Source organism: Mirounga angustirostris, unplaced genomic scaffold, assembly GCF_029215605.1.
Source record: "Mirounga angustirostris isolate CCGP_5_RB_7025 unplaced genomic scaffold, mMirAng1.0.hap1 SCAF_8, whole genome shotgun sequence".
In the NCBI taxonomy this organism is placed as follows: Eukaryota; Metazoa; Chordata; class Mammalia; order Carnivora; family Phocidae; genus Mirounga; species Mirounga angustirostris.
In genome coordinates, this window is record NW_026991716.1 from 110,114,753 (window position 1) to 110,134,282 (window position 19,530).

Consider the following 19,530-nt stretch of genomic DNA (forward strand, 5'->3'; position numbering starts at 1 on the left):
CAGAGACTTTATATCTAGTATTTTGACTTTTACATGCCCTTGGAGGAAAAAAAGAGTGCTAGCTACAAAACCAAATAAGGAGGGGAAAGGAACAAACCATATGCTTAAGAATAATTACATTTTCCATTTTCCTACAAACGAAATGTGAAGTTTCAAAGATAAAGTGTAATAGAAATTGAGCTGCTTTGGTGTGCCTAAAATATTGCCAAGAAAGAAAATTCTCATTTCCCTTGTTAATTCATCCCAGATTTCTACAATATGGAAGTTAGTCTGAACGCTATGAACTTCTCCACAAGTCCATTTGCTCTTGTTTTGCTTTTAGCAGAGATGAAAAATATCAGATCACCATCTCTTGAAACAAAACTATCATAATTCAAATCTACATTAGGTTATTTATCTGACACATCTTTTTTTTTATGTTATGTTAATCACCATACATCACATCATTAGTTTTTGATGTAGTGTTCCATGATTCATTGTTTGCGTATAACACCCAGTACTCCATGCAGAACGTCCCTCTTTAATACCCATCACCAGGCTAACCCATCCCTCCACCCGCCTCCTCTCTAGAACCCTCAGTTTCTTTCTCAGAGTCCATAGTCTCTCATGGTTCATCTCCACCTCCAATTTCCACCCCCCTTCATTTTTCCCTTCCTACTATCTTCTTCTTCTTCTTCTTTTTTAATATATAATGTATTGTTTCAGAGGTACAGGTCTGTGATTCAACAGTCTTACACAATTCACAGCGCTCACCATAGCACATACCCTCCCCAATGTCTATCACCCAGCCACCCCATCCCTCCCACCCCCCACCACTCCAGCAACCCTCAGTTTGTTTCCTGAGATTAAGAATTCCTCATATCAGTGAGGTCATATGATACATGTCTTTCTCTGATTGACTTATTTCGCTCAGCATAATACCCTCCAGTTCCATCCACGTCATTGCAAATGGCAAGATTTCATTCCTTTTGATGGCTGCATAATATTCCATTGTATAAATATCTGACACATCTTTAAAGACATCTCAATTACTATAATCTCTTCTCAAGCCATTATTCCTTTTGTTAATGCTAGCAAAAATTTAAAAACATTATTGTCATGATAATATAAGCAATATTAAACACTTCTTGGCCATGAAAACCATAAATGAAAACTCTAATAAAAAGGAAAAATGAACAGACCTATCATTATTGTGTTTAATATTACACTGCACTTAAAACTACGTTTCTTTTTTTTTTTTTTGAGATTTATTTCTTTGAGAGAGAGAGAGAGAGGATACACAGCAGGGTGGGGGGCAGAGGGAGAAAGAATCTTGAAGCAGACTCCCCACTGAGCGTGGAGCCTGCCGCTGGGCTCAATTCCAGCACCCCAAGATCATGACCTGAGCCAAAATCAAGAGTCGGCCTAACTTAACTGACTGAGCCACCCAGGCACCCCTAAAACATTTCCATGAGATTTGCAGTTGAGGCAGTCACATTGATAGAGCCTTATATTCCAAGCAAAGTGGAAGTTAGAATCTGTAAGTTAGGCATGTGGCATGTAGACAATTAAAACCAGTATCGTGCAGCTTCACCGACCTGTGGTTACACTGGTGGCTGCTAGTTGAGTTGCCCCACTCTTGCTTCTCTCTTTCTCCAATTCAGCCAAATCACTTTGACAACCAACTGGTACTTTTGAATCCAGGCCAGCTTGATTTGAGTGCAGTCTCTTGGATATGTCTACATGGAGACTCTGAAATGACACAGGCCAGAGTGATTGATTTCACAAGTAAATTATCAGTCCAAAATAAATGCTTCCCAGAGATATGACAAGGATAAACATTCATCATATGGCAAGTTATGTTTGTATATCTGAATCAGAACATTCTATATGTCAAAGTGACTTACAAATTACACTTTCATCAATATATTTTGGTAATCTAGGCATGGAATTTTTGAAATGATCTAAGTGACCAGAATAAGTCCTCTCAGACTCAGAAAATCATCTTCAAATCCCATTTGAGTATATCATTTTCTTCTTGTGAAACTTATAAGATATTTTTCATTTAAAACATTTTCACGCAGTTTTTATTCTTATAAATTATCCAGCATTTCATTATATATCACATAATTGCACACTGTATAATGAAGAGGAGGTTTCATTTCTGCATTATCTGTAGGCTTTTTATAAAACAAATCATAACATCTACTTTAAATTAACCCACATTTTTATCAGCATTATGCAAACTTAACAAAGCTCCTCCAGTCAGTTTAAGAATAATATTCATCCTAACAATGAATTATTAAGGCACAACATCAATGGACCTTAAAACACATCTCCCATATGAGAGATGTCATAGTGCTTGATGTTATACTGTCATATTGTACACTTCAAAAGAATCATCAGAGAGGAGCAAAAACTAAAGACCTAAGTGGGAAATTGAACTTTCTTCATATCCAAATTCAGACTAGAAATTTTTCAGTTTAAATATGGTTACATAATATTCAAAGATTCATACAGTCAAAGTTAGCCAGTCAACTTTGGCCATCCACATTAACCATTTTGGTTCCCTAAAGGATAGGATGATGAATCATTTTCCTTAAGTTCCTCCTACAGACTGTGTACAGCATTAAATTTATTAAAAGCTTCATTAAAAGCTTGAATCAAAGGCTTTTAAAGCTTGTAAAGGGCCAATAAGGAAATTATAGTCCATCATAACTAAATAATTGACCCAAATAAACAGAATGAATGGTGCTGAGCCTCAGGGATATGTCTCCCAACCCTTAGTCCGGTGCTCTTCATGCCACTCTATAATCTATTTGTTCATTTATCCATTCAATGTGGTCAAGTTTTCCAGTCTCTCCTTAGCTTTACTTGGTAGAGCCAGGCTCCTGTTCCCTAGTCCTAAAGTAAAGGGGGTAGATGTCTCTTAAGCTACCGACACTGCCATATTCTCTCAACCTTGTTTACTTATATATATTCAATGTGCACTGATGGCCCCGATTCTTCACCTCTCTCTGTGTCATGTCCTTTCCATGTAATTTTGCCATATGCCCTCCTACTCTGACTTTTGAGTCATGATGTGACTTCTTCCGGATTAACAGAATATTGGCACATGTGAAACAGAGACTTGAAAGATACTTGCACAATTAACTTCAGTCATTCTTGTCCTTTTACTATGCCATGCCTAGACTAGCCTGCTGGAGGTTGAGCAGGACAGAGAATAAGGTCAGGTTACCCTAGTCATCAGAGCTGGGACAACCAACAGCCAGGAGAAGCCCAGACATCTGGGTGAACCCAGCCTAGATCAGTTGAAACTAAGTCAGGTCAGCTGAAGTCCACAGCTGCATGGACTAAATAAATGTGGTTTTAGCTATATGCACTAAGTTTTTCTGGTAAGTATGCAGCATTGTGTGGCAATAAATAAATGATATCTCCAAGAGCCGTTAGAATTCTATAGAATCCCAGATACTGGGTACAGTAGGAGAATACAAATGTAAATATGACATAGTCTCAGACTTTAAATTGTTCAAACATAATTTCTTAAATTGTTTAAGTGGAGAATTAAACTAGAGTGTGAGGGAGGCCTGGGTGCCTCAGTCAGTTAAGTGTCTGCCTTCGGCTCAGGTCATGATCTCAGGGTCGTGGGATCGAGTCCCGCATCGGGCTCCTTGCTCGGCCGGGAAACTGCCTCTCCCTCTGCCTGCTGCTCCCCCTGCTTGTGCTCTCTCTCTCTCACAAATAAATAAAATGTTTTAAAAAACAGAGTGTGGTAAGTCATTTGTAGATAATTCTCAAATTCCTTCTCTAATAACAAAAGATGGGATCCAGGTGATACTATAGAGGACAACTCAAAAGATCAGAGTTTGAATGTTGGTATTGACCAAAACAAAACCACTACACCTGCTTATATTTGACTCTCCACTGTCAACAAAAATGTAAGTCCATCACTCAGTTTGAATTTTTAAATTTACTGTCAGGCCTGCCACATAGTTTGTCTTAGCACATAGCTTTGAAAAGAAGCAGATTCAACCAGCACTTAAGTACTTTCCTGATTTTGATATTAGATGCGTTTGGAAAATATATTACTATGTCAAATTATTAGATGACTAAATGTAAGGTCATGAAAACTACGTGTATTATAATATATCCCAGACTTCAAAGAACAAACACAGAATTTAAATAAAGTTCTTAAACCTGAAATCTATAAAATGAAAGGCTGAGCAGATCAAGGCTGACTGTTTGATCATAATGGGTCAAGTACTGCACAGGCTTGGTGCATCTTGGTGCAAATCTCTGGCAGATTGGTCATTTTATGAACACATTAGCATTTCATTAATTAAGAACCCCATTTTTCTAGAGGCACGCCCCACACTGGGGTCTCCTCTATCTAGTCAAGCCACGTCAAGTTTTCCAGTCTCTCCTTAGCTTTACTTGGTAGAGCCAGGCTCCTGTTCCCTAGTCCTAATGTAAAGGGGGTAGATGTCTCTTAAGCTACCGACACTGCCATATTCTCTCAACCTTGTTTACTTATAGTCAGCCCCTCCCTCCAGTTCCCTGGTTCTCCAAACCATTCATAGGTATTGATTTCCCCCACAGTGCTCCATTCTTCACTGCCCAATTTCCTTCCATTAAGCATCAATCCCTTCCTCTTTCTCTCTCTTCTTTCTTATCCCTTAGATTCCTCCACGGTGCCTTCAGAACTTTGCTCGTAGTTTGCAATTTTCACTACATATCCAACTTTGTTTCTGAACATTGTTTCTACCTCCCTACCTTGAGTAAAATTCCATTCTCCACTGAGGACAGCACTTCTCCTGCAAACAAAGATGGCTGCTTATTCCTCCACACCCTAACACCCTCAGGTTGATGATATTCTTGCCCATTGTACTGTCCATTGCACCTTTACCTCCTTGCTAAAAAAAAACCCTGCTGCTTTGATATTTCTGCCAGATAGCTATGCTCCATCTCCCCTCTTCTGGAACCATCCATCTACTAACCTCTAGTCACAATCCATCCTTCATAAAAAGACTGGATTATTGTTTTCCCTTCCAGCCCCATGATCCTGGTTGACGTTCACATCTACACAGACATTCTACTCAACACCCTGACTGGATCTCTTTATTAAAATGAACTTTCCATTTCTCTACCTTAGACTTTCACTCCCAGAGTCACACCTGAAACCTGTCATAACAACCTTTTCCATCTCCAAAATCACTAAGTGTGTTCCTCTCTCACCTAATCTCCTATCACTTCTTGTCTGTAGTCCAGCCAAGCCCCCATCTCCAACACTGCTTTTTCCACCAGGACAGTTCTTGGATCTCAATGGAATCCAAGCTCCACTGACCCCTCTGCTTTCTCTATATACACCAGTCTTCTAGGCTCATTTCCCTTTGTTCTCTACACAGCATCTGTCCCAGTTTGAAAACTTCGATCTGGCCAGCAGTGTGTCAGACTTTATCCTGCTTTACCCTTCATTTGACATGTCTAGTCACTCCCTTTCCTTGGCTTTGGTGTCCCTACTACCCCTCTGACTACTCATTCTTAGTCCCCTTTGTTGGTTTGACCTTCTTTACCTAAACACTGACTGTTAAGACTTTCTCAAAGTTTTGTTATTGACCCAGTTTTCTTTGTCATCCTGGATAATTCCAACAATCACATGGCCTAATTTACTGCCTATGTATTTATGACTCCAGGGGTGAGGAGAGATTTATTAAATGAGATGACTCTGGGCTTGTGTGCCATGATCAGCACTCTAGATTCCGATTCTAATGTCCTTTAACTCTACAGTTCCACCATTCTTCCTTCCTATCTTAAGGCTTAGTTAGCTCTTCTGTTTGCCTAGAACATTCTTCACAAACTCTTCCTCCTTAATTTTACTAAGTCTCAAATTCCTGCAGGTTTTCCCTCACCATGTAGTGTTTAGCCAGCACCTTTGTTCTCTAGTCTTTGAGTACCTTGTAGTTCTACTGTGATGCAGTTTTCACAATATAATTAAATAATACCTGGTTTAGTGTTTAATGTCTATCTCTCTGGTTAAAATATAAACCCACTGAGAATAAGGACTATGCCTGTCCTATTCATTGTTCTTAGTCCTTATCTCAGGCCTTTTTTTATTTTTTAAAGATTTTACTTATTTGTTTGAGAGAGAGCACAAGTGGGGGGAGGGGCAGAGGGAGAGGAAGAAGCAGACTCCTCTCTGAGCAGGGAACACATGTAGGACTTAATCCCAGGACCCCGGGATCAGGACCTGAGATGAAGGCAGACGCTTAACCTACTGAGCCACCGAGGCGCCCCATCTCAGTGTTTTAAATATAGCAGGTATTAAATAACTACATACTAAATTAATGGAGAAATGCATGAATAAATACAGACTTAATTTTGTATGACTTTTTCTTTGGCTAGCTTATCAATGGCTACAACACAGTCACATGTTTATATGTTAGAAGTGATATGCAGGGCGCCTGGGTGGCTCAGTTGGTTAAGCAACTGCCTTCGGCTCAGGTCATGATCCCGGGGTCCTGGGATCGAGTCCCACATCGGGCTCCCGGCTCAGCAGGAAGCCTGCTTCTCCCTCTCCCACTCCTGCTGCTTGTGTTCCTGCTCTCGCTGTCTCTGTCTCTGTCAAATAAATAAAAATAAAATCTTTAAAAAAAAAAAAAAAGAAGTGATATGCAGTCACTTTTAACAGTAATACTTAATATGTATTTGAAAGGAACACATATTTTACTTGTTTTATTTATTTAAAAATACACATTACAAATTTTGTGGTTTTAAATAAATTCACTGTTGCAATCATTGCAAACACTATAGTTATACAGTATCCCATATATATCTATGGCTCAAGTTAGACTGGTTACTATCTGTGATAATTATAAATCAAAGAATGATTATATTAGGGAAATTGAGAACTTAGTATGTACACCCAGCAGCCCCATATTCCCTAGGCATGAAATTGTGACCTGACAATAATGGAAGAAATAAAACTCTGTCAGGTACTGCTTCAACAATGTCAAGCCTTCAACCTGAAGATCAGGTCCAGAGGAAAACGAGAAAAATAAAAGGTGTGCAAAGAATAGAGAGGAACACAGATAAATTTGAACCGGCATGCATCAGGCCCTTCTGACCACTCTATAGGTGTAGTTCAAAGATATACTGTTTCTTTTGTGTAATTTCCACTTAACTTGTCATTGAAAATGAGTCATTATAATCCCGTCTGCTAATACAAAATGGCTATTAAATTATTTTTCATGTTATTCTTAGCTTGTAGTTTGTATATTGCTTTTAGGGTTCCCACTGAAAGCAATGATCCAATTACAAGACACTGAATATTTTTCTTATGAACAAAGAAAGGAACAAATAAATATTACCCAAAAAAGTATTTTCTTTCTTCATATCCATCTTTCATCTCACACCTAAGGCCATGATGTTGGGGAAAAAATCATCCTTTTCCAAACAGTTCATTGAGATTCCTGGTTCGTGATTACATTCATTCGTGTCCCTTCTCCCCAAGGGCGAGGCTCATTTTTCTTTAGAAAGTCACACAGGGCCTGTCTTGGCCCAGGGACTAAACATCATTCACATTTTAAACAACAGGAAGTATCCCAGATAACATACTTTACTTTTTACTTGGTAAAAAAAAAAAAAAAAAAATCAATCACTCTCCTAACAGACTAAAAAAAAGCATCCTTTTCTCTGCTTATATAAACAACACAGCCTGCACTTTTTCACTTCAGAAAAGTGAATTCAAGGGATACGTGGGAAAACATTTCAAGCGATATTTGGGAAGAAATTTCCCATTAAGTAACTTTCTTCAGAATTAAATTATACTTAAGAACAGTATTAACAGTAATTCAGAAACTACACATCAAAATACATAAATGAAGTTCCAAATCCAATCATAAGAAACAGAGGTTTGCATATTCAAATTATCATTCCAGGAGAACATGTAATCCTCTATGCCATCTGTCTTTTAGTGTGTGTGTGTGTGTGTGTGTGTCTTCTCTTTTGTTTGTTATATGGTTGAATCACCATAAATAATTCAGAAAGTTATTAAGTGGTTTAAAAAAACTAATAAATTTCTCATTGTGCATTATAAAGACCCAATTAAATGGAGGCAAATGTTTGGTTTTTCTGAGGAAAATATTTAAACAAGCAAGAATCTAAACTGAAAAGTAATTTGAAGTTGATCATCCATATAATCAGTCCTCTCTTTCAGACAATAATCTGAGGTTTCATCAAATCATCCATCTATACCAAGAACCTGCCTTTTATGCAGAATATCTTCTTTATACCACCTGCAAGAGAGTCCCTTTGAGCTTGTTCCACCCAATCACCACAAAGCATCCTTGACACCTTTCCTGTCCCTTGCAGCCTTAGGGGGTTTTCCCAAAGCTGTGGTTGGCAGGCCTCATTTCATCAGCCCATCAGAAGCCCACTACCACCTCTCCCACTCTTCCCGGAGTTCCAGGCTGTGGCCCTCCCATGAGAGACTCTTTGCTGGTATCCCTTACCTCTTCAGCAGGGCTTTCCCCCCCTCAACCATGCACACCTTCTTCAAATGGGACCATGCTGGCTGGACTCTGAGCTGGCAGCTAACTGGGGACCTCAGCAATAACAGGTGCTTACATGTGGCTTGACACTTAGACACTCTCAGCCCAGTTGTAGTGAACAAGTGGGACAGATCCCTCTCTCCCCTGCTGCAAGTACCACCAGAAGTTCAGGACATTGAAGAGTTGGGGTTGTCTATCTGCCCTGCCCTTTCCCTTGGATCAGAGAAGAGGCAATTGGTCCATGAAAAAGAAATATGCCTGTATCTGCTTCCCTAGTTGTTCTGATTAAAAAAAAAAAAAAAAAAGACAACTTTCCATCTCAGCCCTTCAAGAACTTCTACCTACTAAACTTACTGGGACCAGATCCAAGAAAACAAATCCCTCCCTGCTGGAACTGTTAGAGATTTCATCAGGCATCATATATCAAAGATTGTACTATGCTCTCTGGGAAAGAAATCATTTATTAGTTAAGACTCTTTTAAACCTTCATTTTTAAAGACATTTTTCCAGAACATATTATGTATTAAAGAGAGATATTATAAGTGTGTATATATTTCAGTTGCTTCTTCCTCCATCTTCCCTGCTGAAAACAGGGAACTAGACAATTTGACAGCTAGAAGTCCCAGCATCCTGATTTGATGTTGATTTGACCACCCTCTTGGGAAAAAGCAAATCCTAGCTCATGAGAGCAGGAGGAACTCAATATAATCACACACTTTGTTTGACTTAAACAAGTTTAAGAATTTTTCTTTAGAGTACTCAGGGTAAAGAATCTCTTCACACCCTTTTGTCAAGCTCAATTCAATCTGCTTCTTGCTATTCTAATCTTCTATAAATTTAGCCAAAAATGAAATGGACACTTGAAGCAAGGCTTAACCAATATATCTTTATTTGAAAATGAGGCCAGAAGAGACAGCTAATCTGTACATTTGTTAATCTTAAGGAGATAAATGAGAAGTCTGGCTGCCCTCAAGCCCTCAAAGATGTTAGCGATGTCACTCCAGATAATGGACAAGCATGCCAAAGGGTTTGCTATTTTAGAGCTGCTATGGCAAGTGCATCCCCTACAAAATACCAAGGTCAGCTTACTTATAATGATTCACGGACACTGGAATAATTCTGAATATAAATAAATTCTCTTCTTTCTTCTTATTTTGCCTTTCTGCAAATTATAAAATTAATTCACATGACTATTGTTATAACTTTCATAGCTCCTATTTTAATTGCAAAATTGTAACTCTTAGACACTGTGGGGGCAATCTGTGGCCAAAGGACAGGAAAATTAATCTTGGTTTGAGTTACAGAAACAGAAATTACAGTAGAATGAAGTATGTGACATGTTTTTTGTTTAGATTAGTTTTTCGTGAAATTAGTTTTTAATCAGTAGACATATGAAGAGCATTTGAAAAGTGTCCAGCAGAACAACACTTGCTGCAGATGGCAGATGGGAACTGCAGTGTACCATATAATAGCTCTGTATCTGGGAAGAGGATTCTAAATTCATTTCTTAAAAATTACATTTGAAATCATTTTAACCTTCTGGGTATGAAAACACAGCCTTCCATATATGTCTCTGAAAGGTATCTATCCTGGCAACCTGATGTAAAACACTGGCACATTATTATTTGAGCTAGAAATGATTTTGATGAGTATGATTAATCTCACTCGTTAAGTATTCCCATTATATGAGATGTTAAATGGCATGTGTGCTACTGAAGTGTTGCTAAAATGTAAAAATCTCATGCTGTTATGAACAGGTGTCTAACACAGGATGTAGTCCTTGAAGGTTGCTTCCCACCTCTTCACCTCAACTCAAGCTTGGCAACATTTCCTCAAAACTCTTTCCCATGAAGGCTGCCCTTCTGACTTCTTCCAAATCAGACACCCGATTCCCCAAGTCCTTTGTCAAGCACTGACTGGCACTACCATTTCACACCTTCTCTAAATTTCTACAGAACCCTGGCCTGACCCTTTAGTCATCTCCGGGATCCCACTTTGCTCATAATGTGCTCTTTGGCTCACGTCCTCCTCTCTGTCATTCCTCTACAAACATCAGAAGACCTTAACATTCACATGTCTGTGGAACATTTTTCCTACTCTTTTTTAGCCTCTTGTAAGTATAATTGGAACTTGGACCTCATTGTCCCTCAGAACTGCTCCATCATCATTCTGGATTTTATCATACTCCTCTGTGCTCATACTCTCTCAACACTGTTCATCCCTCTCAATCTTCAATTCATTCCTGCCTCTCAGCCTCCTTACCTCACTTTGTCTCTCCACCCAAGGGGTCCTTAGAACCTCTTTGTTATCAATTTTCTCATTATGGTTAAAAGATCCTCACTTTCCACTCTACTCTCATTGCCAATCCTCCAAAGACTGCTTACTGCTGATAATTTGATAATTTTTTTTTAAAAAGGCTTATAATTTTCCCATTTGTCTCTAACAAATTTATGTTGCCTGGTGATATCTAGGTCCTCAAGTTTGCCCAGTTATCTATGGATCTCTGTTTAAGTTCCTTGTGAGGGGTCTAAAGACAATATTTCAATTTTTTTTTCCTCTTTCAGCAAGCTCACAGTCACAGCCTGGCATTTCTCAATCTTAGGAAGTTCTTGAATCATGTAATTGATTGAGATTGTGGCCATCTGAAATCAATTCTCACAGCTTTCCCTGTCTCGTCTTCGAAATGCATTTGATCTCTCATCTTTCTTACGAAGGGTCCTGTCCTCTTTCTTAAGTCAGTGCCTCCTCCTTTGACTGTGACACTGCCCCTACTCCCCCGTTCACTTAATCAATTACTCTGCCCACTTGCACTGTATTCTCTGACCCTGCTCTCCATTGCCTCATTCATTTTCTGCCAAGCTTCAGTAAGAGTAAACTATTCTTACTGCTCTTTTTCTTTCCCTCCCACTCAATTATTATCTGGGTATTTACGGAGTGCAGTCTGGTTTCTGTTCTTACCACTTGACTGAAAATATTTTCACGAATAACTTTTTAGCCATCAGTCATAAATCCCATGGCCTTTTCCCAGACCTCACAGTTCCTGAGATTTCTGCTGAACGTCACTCTGATAACCATCTCATCATCTGAAAAAAAAAAAAAATTTCCCCTCAATCTCCAGTAACACTGTTCTCTCATCTTCCTTTTATCCCTTGGATCCTTATTCACCCATATGTTTTGCCATTTTTTCTCTTTCCTGCCAACCTCTAAATCAGTGATCTCTGAACCATTCTGATTACATGTTCCTAAGAAAAACCTGAAGCATAAAACATAAATGCCACACATGTATATATACATAAAATTATGTATGTGTGTACTCTACTAACATATATGTAATTATGTTCATTTACTCTACTAATACATCATGTGCATTATAAAACAAACTCAAAGTAGAAATTTTAAAATAATAAAGTTGATTAAAGTTGAAGTAAAAATATTTTAAGCAAAATTATTTATTACTAATATTGAGAAAATGGTTGAATCATGTCATTATTTTTTAAATCTTGATTTAACACTTTCTGATACAGCAATTCAGTTTTTTATTTCATAATTCAGTTGACTGATATACTGAGATTTAATGGCCGTCACTGCTAAAAATGATACTTCTTCACAAAGATACAAGGATCCAAATGGAAAAAGTACATTGTTAGTTGCTCTAAGTCATGATACATCTTTTCAATGATGACTACTAATTTTGCAAAGATATTGTTGAAATTGGCTAGTAAATTCCTATCTTCCTTGATGTCAAAGTGATGGTTAATTAACTAATATTTTAACTACTGGATTTTTAAAATTATTTGAGAGAGAGAGAGAGAGCGTGAGCACTTGAGCAGGGGGAGGGGCAGAGGAAGAAGGAGACAGAATCCACAAGCGGACTCCCCAGCTGAGTGCAGAGCCTGATGCGGGATTCAATCACAGGACCCCAAGATCATGACCTGAGTGGAAATCAAGAGTCAGCCACTTAACCAACTGAGCCACCCAGGTGCCCCTAACTATGGAATTTAAAACACACTGAAATTCTGTGGAAGAATTTATAAATGATTAGAAATTTTGTTTGCAAGTTTTTAAAGTCCGCAAAATGAGAAGTTATATTGTTTTCAGCAATGGAAGCATATGACATCAGAAATATTTTAAAACAATCGGGCGCCTGGGTGGCTCAGTTGGTTAAGCAACTGCCTTCGGCTCAGGTCATGATCCTGGAGTCCCGGGATCGAGTCCCGCATTGGGCTCCCTGCTCGGCGGGGGGTCTGCTTCTCCCTCTGACCCTCCTCCCTCTCATGCTCTCTGTCTCTCATTCTCTCTCTCTCTCGCAAATAAATAAAATCTTAAAAAAATTAAAAAAAAATTAAAAAAAAGAAATATTTTAAAACAATCCATTTTGAAAATATTTTATATAGGATGATTCTTTTGTTACAGCTATTTTTGCTCCTTTTAACTGAAGGGCCAGCTCAAGTACATATGTGAGCATTCCTCTGGGTGGCAAACTACTGAAAGGCACTTGCGGATTAGGTAGACAAATGTGAACGCTCACCCTTTTGAAAAATAAATCTTTTTTTAAAAAAGATTTTTATTTATTTATACGAGAGAGAGAGAGAGAGCACATGAGAGAGGGGAGGGTCAGAGGGAGAAGCAGACTCCCCGCCGAGCAGGGAGCCCGATGCGGGACTCGATCCCAGGACTCCAGGATCATGACCTGAGCTGAAGGCAGTCGCTTAACCAACTGAGCCACTTAGGGCGCCCCCCAAAATAAATCTTAATATTAGCACATCTTTAATTTGGGGAAAATGATTTGTCATAAGACAATCAGCAAATCTTTAAATGGTACAAAAGAGTACCAGAGTTATTCCTCATCTCACAAAGTATCATGAGGATCCTACTATATTTTATACTTTTGTTTCTATAAATTAACCTCATATTTACAACATCGTTCAGAACTTTGTAAACTTCTGGCTACAATTTCTTTGCTTTAGTAACTTGCCCATAACGACACCGGGAATACATTTCATAGGTGGAGTCATGCCGTTAATCTCCCTTTAGAATCACTTTTTTTTTTTTAAGATTTTATTTATTTATTTGACAGAGAGAGAGACAGCGAGAGAGGGAACACAAGCAGGGGGAGAGGGAGAGGGAGAAGCAGACTCCCAGCTGAGCAGGGAGCCCAGTGCGGGGCTCGATCCCAGGGTCCTGGGATCATGACCTGAGCTGAAGGCAGACGCTTAACGACTGAGCCACCCAGGTGCCCCTAGAATCACTTTTAAAAGTCCAGACAGCACCATTGCTTTACCAGTACAACCAGTAGCTGTCCGGACTTGGTTCATCCAGAAGGCGATGCTGGTGCTAAAGAGGTCATTAAGGGATAGAAGAGTGGTTTCTCCAATGCACTAAAAAAATACTTCATGGATTTTATTACTGAAGCATAATCTAGCAAAGACAATAAACACATATGTTGGGAAAAAGCTGAGCTCTCATACACCTCTGCAGAAAATCTCCCTTACTGAGTCACTTGTTCATACAAATAATTGTGACAGCTAACATTTATTTTGTGCTCACCAAGTGCCAGGTACCATTTTACGCCTGTTATGTATATGAGCTTATTGAACTCTTCAGCATTTCTTTCCCAAGCACCTTCCAAGAGTATTTTCAGAAAAAGAAATGGTTTTTGTTTTTCACCATATTGCTTCTTTGTATTATTTTAGCCGTTTTTAGGAAGGACTGGTATACTTAATAATATGTAGGTTTTTTTCTTTATCTCTATTTAAAAAACTCAAAGGAGTTGAACATTAATTTGAGTGAGGTTTAAATGTAATGAGGTACTGGATTGGTTATAACATAATTATAAACAGCAATGAAAAAGTGTAGATAATTGTCTTCATATTCTTTTTGCTTAGTTTGAAAATATATTGTTAATCGTAAAGGCTTCATTTTCCTAGTTGCTAACATCACATAACACAGTATAAACTATGGTGAAATTCACTGTCACTGAGAGTATTTGTAAATCTTCATTTCAATTGTCTTGAAAATGTCAAATTTTTGGCTGACATCTTGATGGGTATGATTAGTTCATCTTCTTGTACTTTTTTCCTCCTAATGTGGCTGATGGAGAAAGACGAGAAGTGTGAAAATTGTCAGTTCTACTTTTCTTTTTTTATCACTGTTGCCTTTTGCTCATATTATAAATACAATATTTTAATAAATTTATCTTCTGAAGTATGAAGTACTTTTAGAAAAAGGCACAAATAATGATAGCGCAATGACTTGATACACATTGAATGCACCTATGTAACTACTACCTAGATTGGAAGTAGAATATTAATAGGCTCCCACCAGCTCCATCATACCTTAGCCCATCACATTTCCAACGCCTCTTCCCCAAAGCTAACCAGGATCCTGACTTCTAATATCATAGATTAGATTTCGCTCTGGTTTGGAAGTTTTATATACTTTAAATCATAGAGTATATTCTCTTTTGTGTCCGGCTTCTTTCTTTTTATCCCTAATGTCAGAGTATTCCACTGTATGAATACACCAAAATTTATTTATCTGCTCTACTACTGAAGAACATTTGAGTTGTTTCCAATTTTTAGCTATTATAAAAAACGCTGCTATGAATATTTCTATACATGTGTTTTTGTACACATATGTACACATTTTTTTCACATACACATATATTTCTGTAAGCATTTAATTGTTGGGTCATAGCAGGTACGTATGCCTGTCTGTAGGAGACTCCACAAAGTGGTTTTCCAGAATATATTCTCACCGGGAGTACATAAACTTCCAGTTTCTCCACAATCTTACTATGATTTGTACTGTCAGTCTTTTTAATTAATCATTCTATGATTCTATAGTATTACCTCATGGTGGTTTCCATTTACATTTCCCAGATGACAAGATTAAGTAGTTTTTCAATGTTTTATGGGTCATTGTGAGACACCAATTTTGTGAAGTAACTATCCAAGTATTTTGCCCATTTTCTTCATTGTGCTGTCTGTATTTTTGTCATTAATTGGTAAAAGTTCTTTACGTATTTGAATACAAGTCCTTTTTTTTTTTTTAGATTTTATTTATTTATTTGAGACAGAGAGAATGAGAGAGAGAGAGCATGAGAGGGGGGAGGGTCAGAGGGAGAAGCAGACTCCCCGCCAAGCAGGGAGCCCGATGCGGGACTCGATCCCGGGACTCCAGGATCATGACCTGAGCCGAAGGCAGTCGCTTAACCGACTGAGCCACTCAGGCGCCCTACAAGTCCTTTTTAATACCCTTTATCTGTTTTGCAAGTAAGCCTCCCCACTTTGTAGCTGCTTTTTCACTTTCTTAATGGTGTCCTTAATAGTATAATCTTTAATTGATGGGGCTTTTAGTATTTTTTAAAAATCTTGTCCATTTTGTCGATTCAATTTTGCTTAAAGTAGAAAATACAATTTGTAAACAACTTGACCAGGCTCACTGAATCTACAGCACAGTGCAATACTCTCAAATGAAGGGTGCCTCGTAGGGTCCCATCTTCAGAGATACTCACTCTCTCTGGAAACAAAAATAAGATCCAGTGGCCAGAACTGTTCTATATTTTGAGGTAACAATGATCATCAACAGCTTCTAACTTTATTAAAAAAAACAAACAACAACAAAAAACAACCAGATGCTGTGTATCTCCTGATAGAAAATACACAGCACTCATTATAGAGTAGTTTTCCCAGAAATTCAAACCTCAATCTATCAAGCTTCAAAATTTAACTATCAATTCACAGCAAAACAAGTCAGAAGGATATCTCAGTAGGAAGCAACTCACAGGCAAAACAACTCTAGAATATATAACATAAAGAATATGTATTTTCTAGAATATATGGCATGTGACAGACCAGGAAAAAAACTGATAGACAAAAATCATATGTGAAGTATGAGAAACTGAGGAATAGAAGGTGTCTGGAAAACAGCAAAGTGCACTAAAACATAACAGTCCAGTTTCTACACAAATTGCTCTAAATAGCTTGCAAAAGAAAAACCATTTCCACTCCTCCTCACTGGCAACCACAATCAGCAGAATTCATGTTTTGGGAAACTCTATAGAAGGAAGCCAGTTTCTCCAACAAATATGAAAAAAATAGGAAGAATTCCATACATTAAAAGAGACTTAAAACGTGTCATTCAACTGCAATGTGTGTAACTTACTTAGATCCTGATTCAAACTGTAAGAAGACATTTATGAAACAACCAGGCAAATCTGAATTCTAATATGATATGTGATATCCTTAAGGAATTATTGCTAATGTTTTCAAGTATGATAACTATACTGTTTGTTTTAAGAATCCCTACCTTTCAGAGGTATCCAATGAATTATTTCCTCATAGAATTAAATGGAAATGATGTCTGCTTTTGTCTTCTCCCCAAAATATCCAGTGGGGCTGAATAGTGAGGGATATAGGTAGTACAAAATTAGTCTTGAGTTGATAGTTGATGAAGTTGGGTGCTGGATGTCTGCAGGTTCATTATGCTATCCTACCTTTGTATGTACTTGAAATTTTTCAGGATAAAAAGTTAAACAATAGCTTGGCCTGACTTGAGATCAAGACAATAGCAGACTTATGTACAATGTGAGGACACATAAAAAATATACTGTATTGCAGAAATTAGGCTATAGTTTCTTAAATCATCTCATCTGCCTAAAATTGGAGTTGGTGGTTAGCACTGACTTGGCTAGGATGACCTAACTGGATCCCTTACACTCTCAGAGGAGCATTTCAGAGACTTGACTCTACTTCTCCAGAAGCTACATAAGAAGCTGCAGTCTGGACAACGGTGCAGGGAGTTGGCGGCGGCGGGGGGGCGGTGGTCAGGGAGTAAGGCTGCAAGCTAACAGCAAGGCTGAAAGGCCTGGAAGGATTTGCTGGTGGACAATAACACAGACCAGATCCTCCCATGTGGCCAAACTCACCATTCAACAGGGCATTTGCTTTTGATTAACTATAGGGAATAAAGAGAGAAAATGGTTGGGTCCAGGTGTCTTTCCCATCTTTATCTGAAATTCTCACTTTATAAAACCAAAAATTTAGACCTATCTCTTGATATTTTAGTAGTAGTGCATGTCTAAAGTAATGTGTTGAGAAGAAATTAATTTTATTAAATGTAATTTGTATATTGAGCAGAGAGATTTTAAACTCATACTTAGAAAATACTGAATATGAAGTGTCATTCACAAACACACATACACACAAATGTGTATATACATACCATTTAAAATTCTACAGAAAATGCTTCAACTCACTCCCATGTTACTTTGAAAAGAGAGAAATTCAGTAGACAGTAAACTGATGATAAGGGGTATTTAAGAGCTGAGCATTTATCGATGCAACACTAAAATCTAGCCTCAGGATCATCTAAGCACCCTAAATACATTAAAATCTCTACACAAATATGTGTGCAATCTGTCATTATCGTTTGCCAAATTAAAACTCAGCTGACAGAGAAACTGTAAGAGTCAAAGCTGAGAAATGAAACTCAAGTACTAAAGGATTAAACAATATCCTCAAATGCAAACCAGACTAGAGTCTAGGCTAAAGGCTCATTGTTTTCAGACCTATGTCCAGGTTCTTTTCTTACTTGCCATTTTATTCATTTCTCTATATTTTTGATCTCCCAAAGTCGTCAGAGCTGTGTATTACATTGCCTTTATTGTAATTACAGGGTTTAGCTCAGTTTCTGAAAACTAGAAAGTGATGAGTAAGGAAAACTGAATAACCAGATAGAAAAAAAGCACAATATCTCTCAGTTCCTTCTTTTTTTCACATGTCAGAGAAAAGGTAAAACAACAGAACAAAAACAAGATAACAATGATAATCATATGGTTATTAATTAAAACTTGACTCAGGTGGTGTTTGACTTAAAATATCATTTCATTTTGCTTAGGCTTTAAACAAATACTTGACAAAGCAACAGGGAGCTTGTGACTGTACTTGAGCAGTAATTTCGTTTTCCCACCAGATGGCAGTCTTCCCCGGATCTTTGAAGCTGTCTTCAGAATCCAGCTATTCATTGCTGACAAAGCAGTGAGATTTTATCTATGTACTGGGTTTGAATATGGGAAATCTGCCAGGACTCTGGCTCCAGGATTAAATGTCTCTTATTTGAAAAGAGACTTCTATGGGCAGAGGTTTTTATTTTTTTTAAGTCATACATATATCTTCGGGACAAAGGCTATTTACATAAACTCCAGGCTTAAGTTGAGCTTCTCAGGATCTCAGTTGGCACTTTTTCTTGATGTTCAGCACCCCAAGAGGCTGGTAAATGCACTAGTGAATATTTCAGAGTATTGTATTTCTTCAAGCAGAGCCAAGTAAGAAGTATTCAAATGCCACCCATATCTCAAGTATTCTCATCTAATCTCAGCTCCTAGAGTATTTACGTAAAACATTTTCACTTTCTTGGCAAGGAGCTATGTAAATACATTCAATTTTACCTTTTTTTATACATATGTCCTTGAGACATTTTGACTAATGTGTTAGGTTTGAGAATTTTACTAACTACATGTGCACAAATATATCATAAACTAATTCCAGAATAAAAGGCTTATCTCAATGATCAGTGACATTTGCATTCAGGAATTATAAGCAATTGAGAATTCATCTACTCCCTATACTGCTAGAAAGAAAATTGATGCATTTTCAACTTACGTATCTTTAATCTGTATTTCTAACAAATTCATATCCCCAACACAGATCAATATTAGTGGACTACTTTTTCAATACAGGAATTCACACAATGCTAGATACTATCTATACCTTAGATAGGGAGCAGGCTAGGAACATTCTCACAGGGTGCCTGTGCAGGGCAAAAGGTGTAACTTTGGGAAGACTTCTCAGGCAGGGAGAGCATGATGGTGACTCAGGGAGGCACATCTGAGGTGGGACTCTGTCCTTATTACCTTGGCTTTTTCCTACTGGAGGGCAGCAGAAAATGTCATCCCCAAATATGACAACTGTAGGAGTTCAGGACATGCCACCCCAAAAGA

The 19,530-nt window shown here is 38.0% G+C and overlaps 1 protein-coding gene across 1 annotated transcript in view; it reads right to left on the reverse strand.

Annotated features, from left to right (window-relative positions):
* The window catches only part of THEMIS (thymocyte selection associated), a 187,634-nt gene that overhangs the window by 12,226 nt on the left and 155,878 nt on the right, over positions 1–19,530 (reverse strand). The window contains exon 5 of the mRNA XM_045865441.2: positions 1,578–1,731. Within this exon, the coding sequence (XP_045721397.2) occupies positions 1,578–1,731 (154 nt within the window). The remainder of the gene's footprint in view (positions 1–1,577; positions 1,732–19,530) is intronic.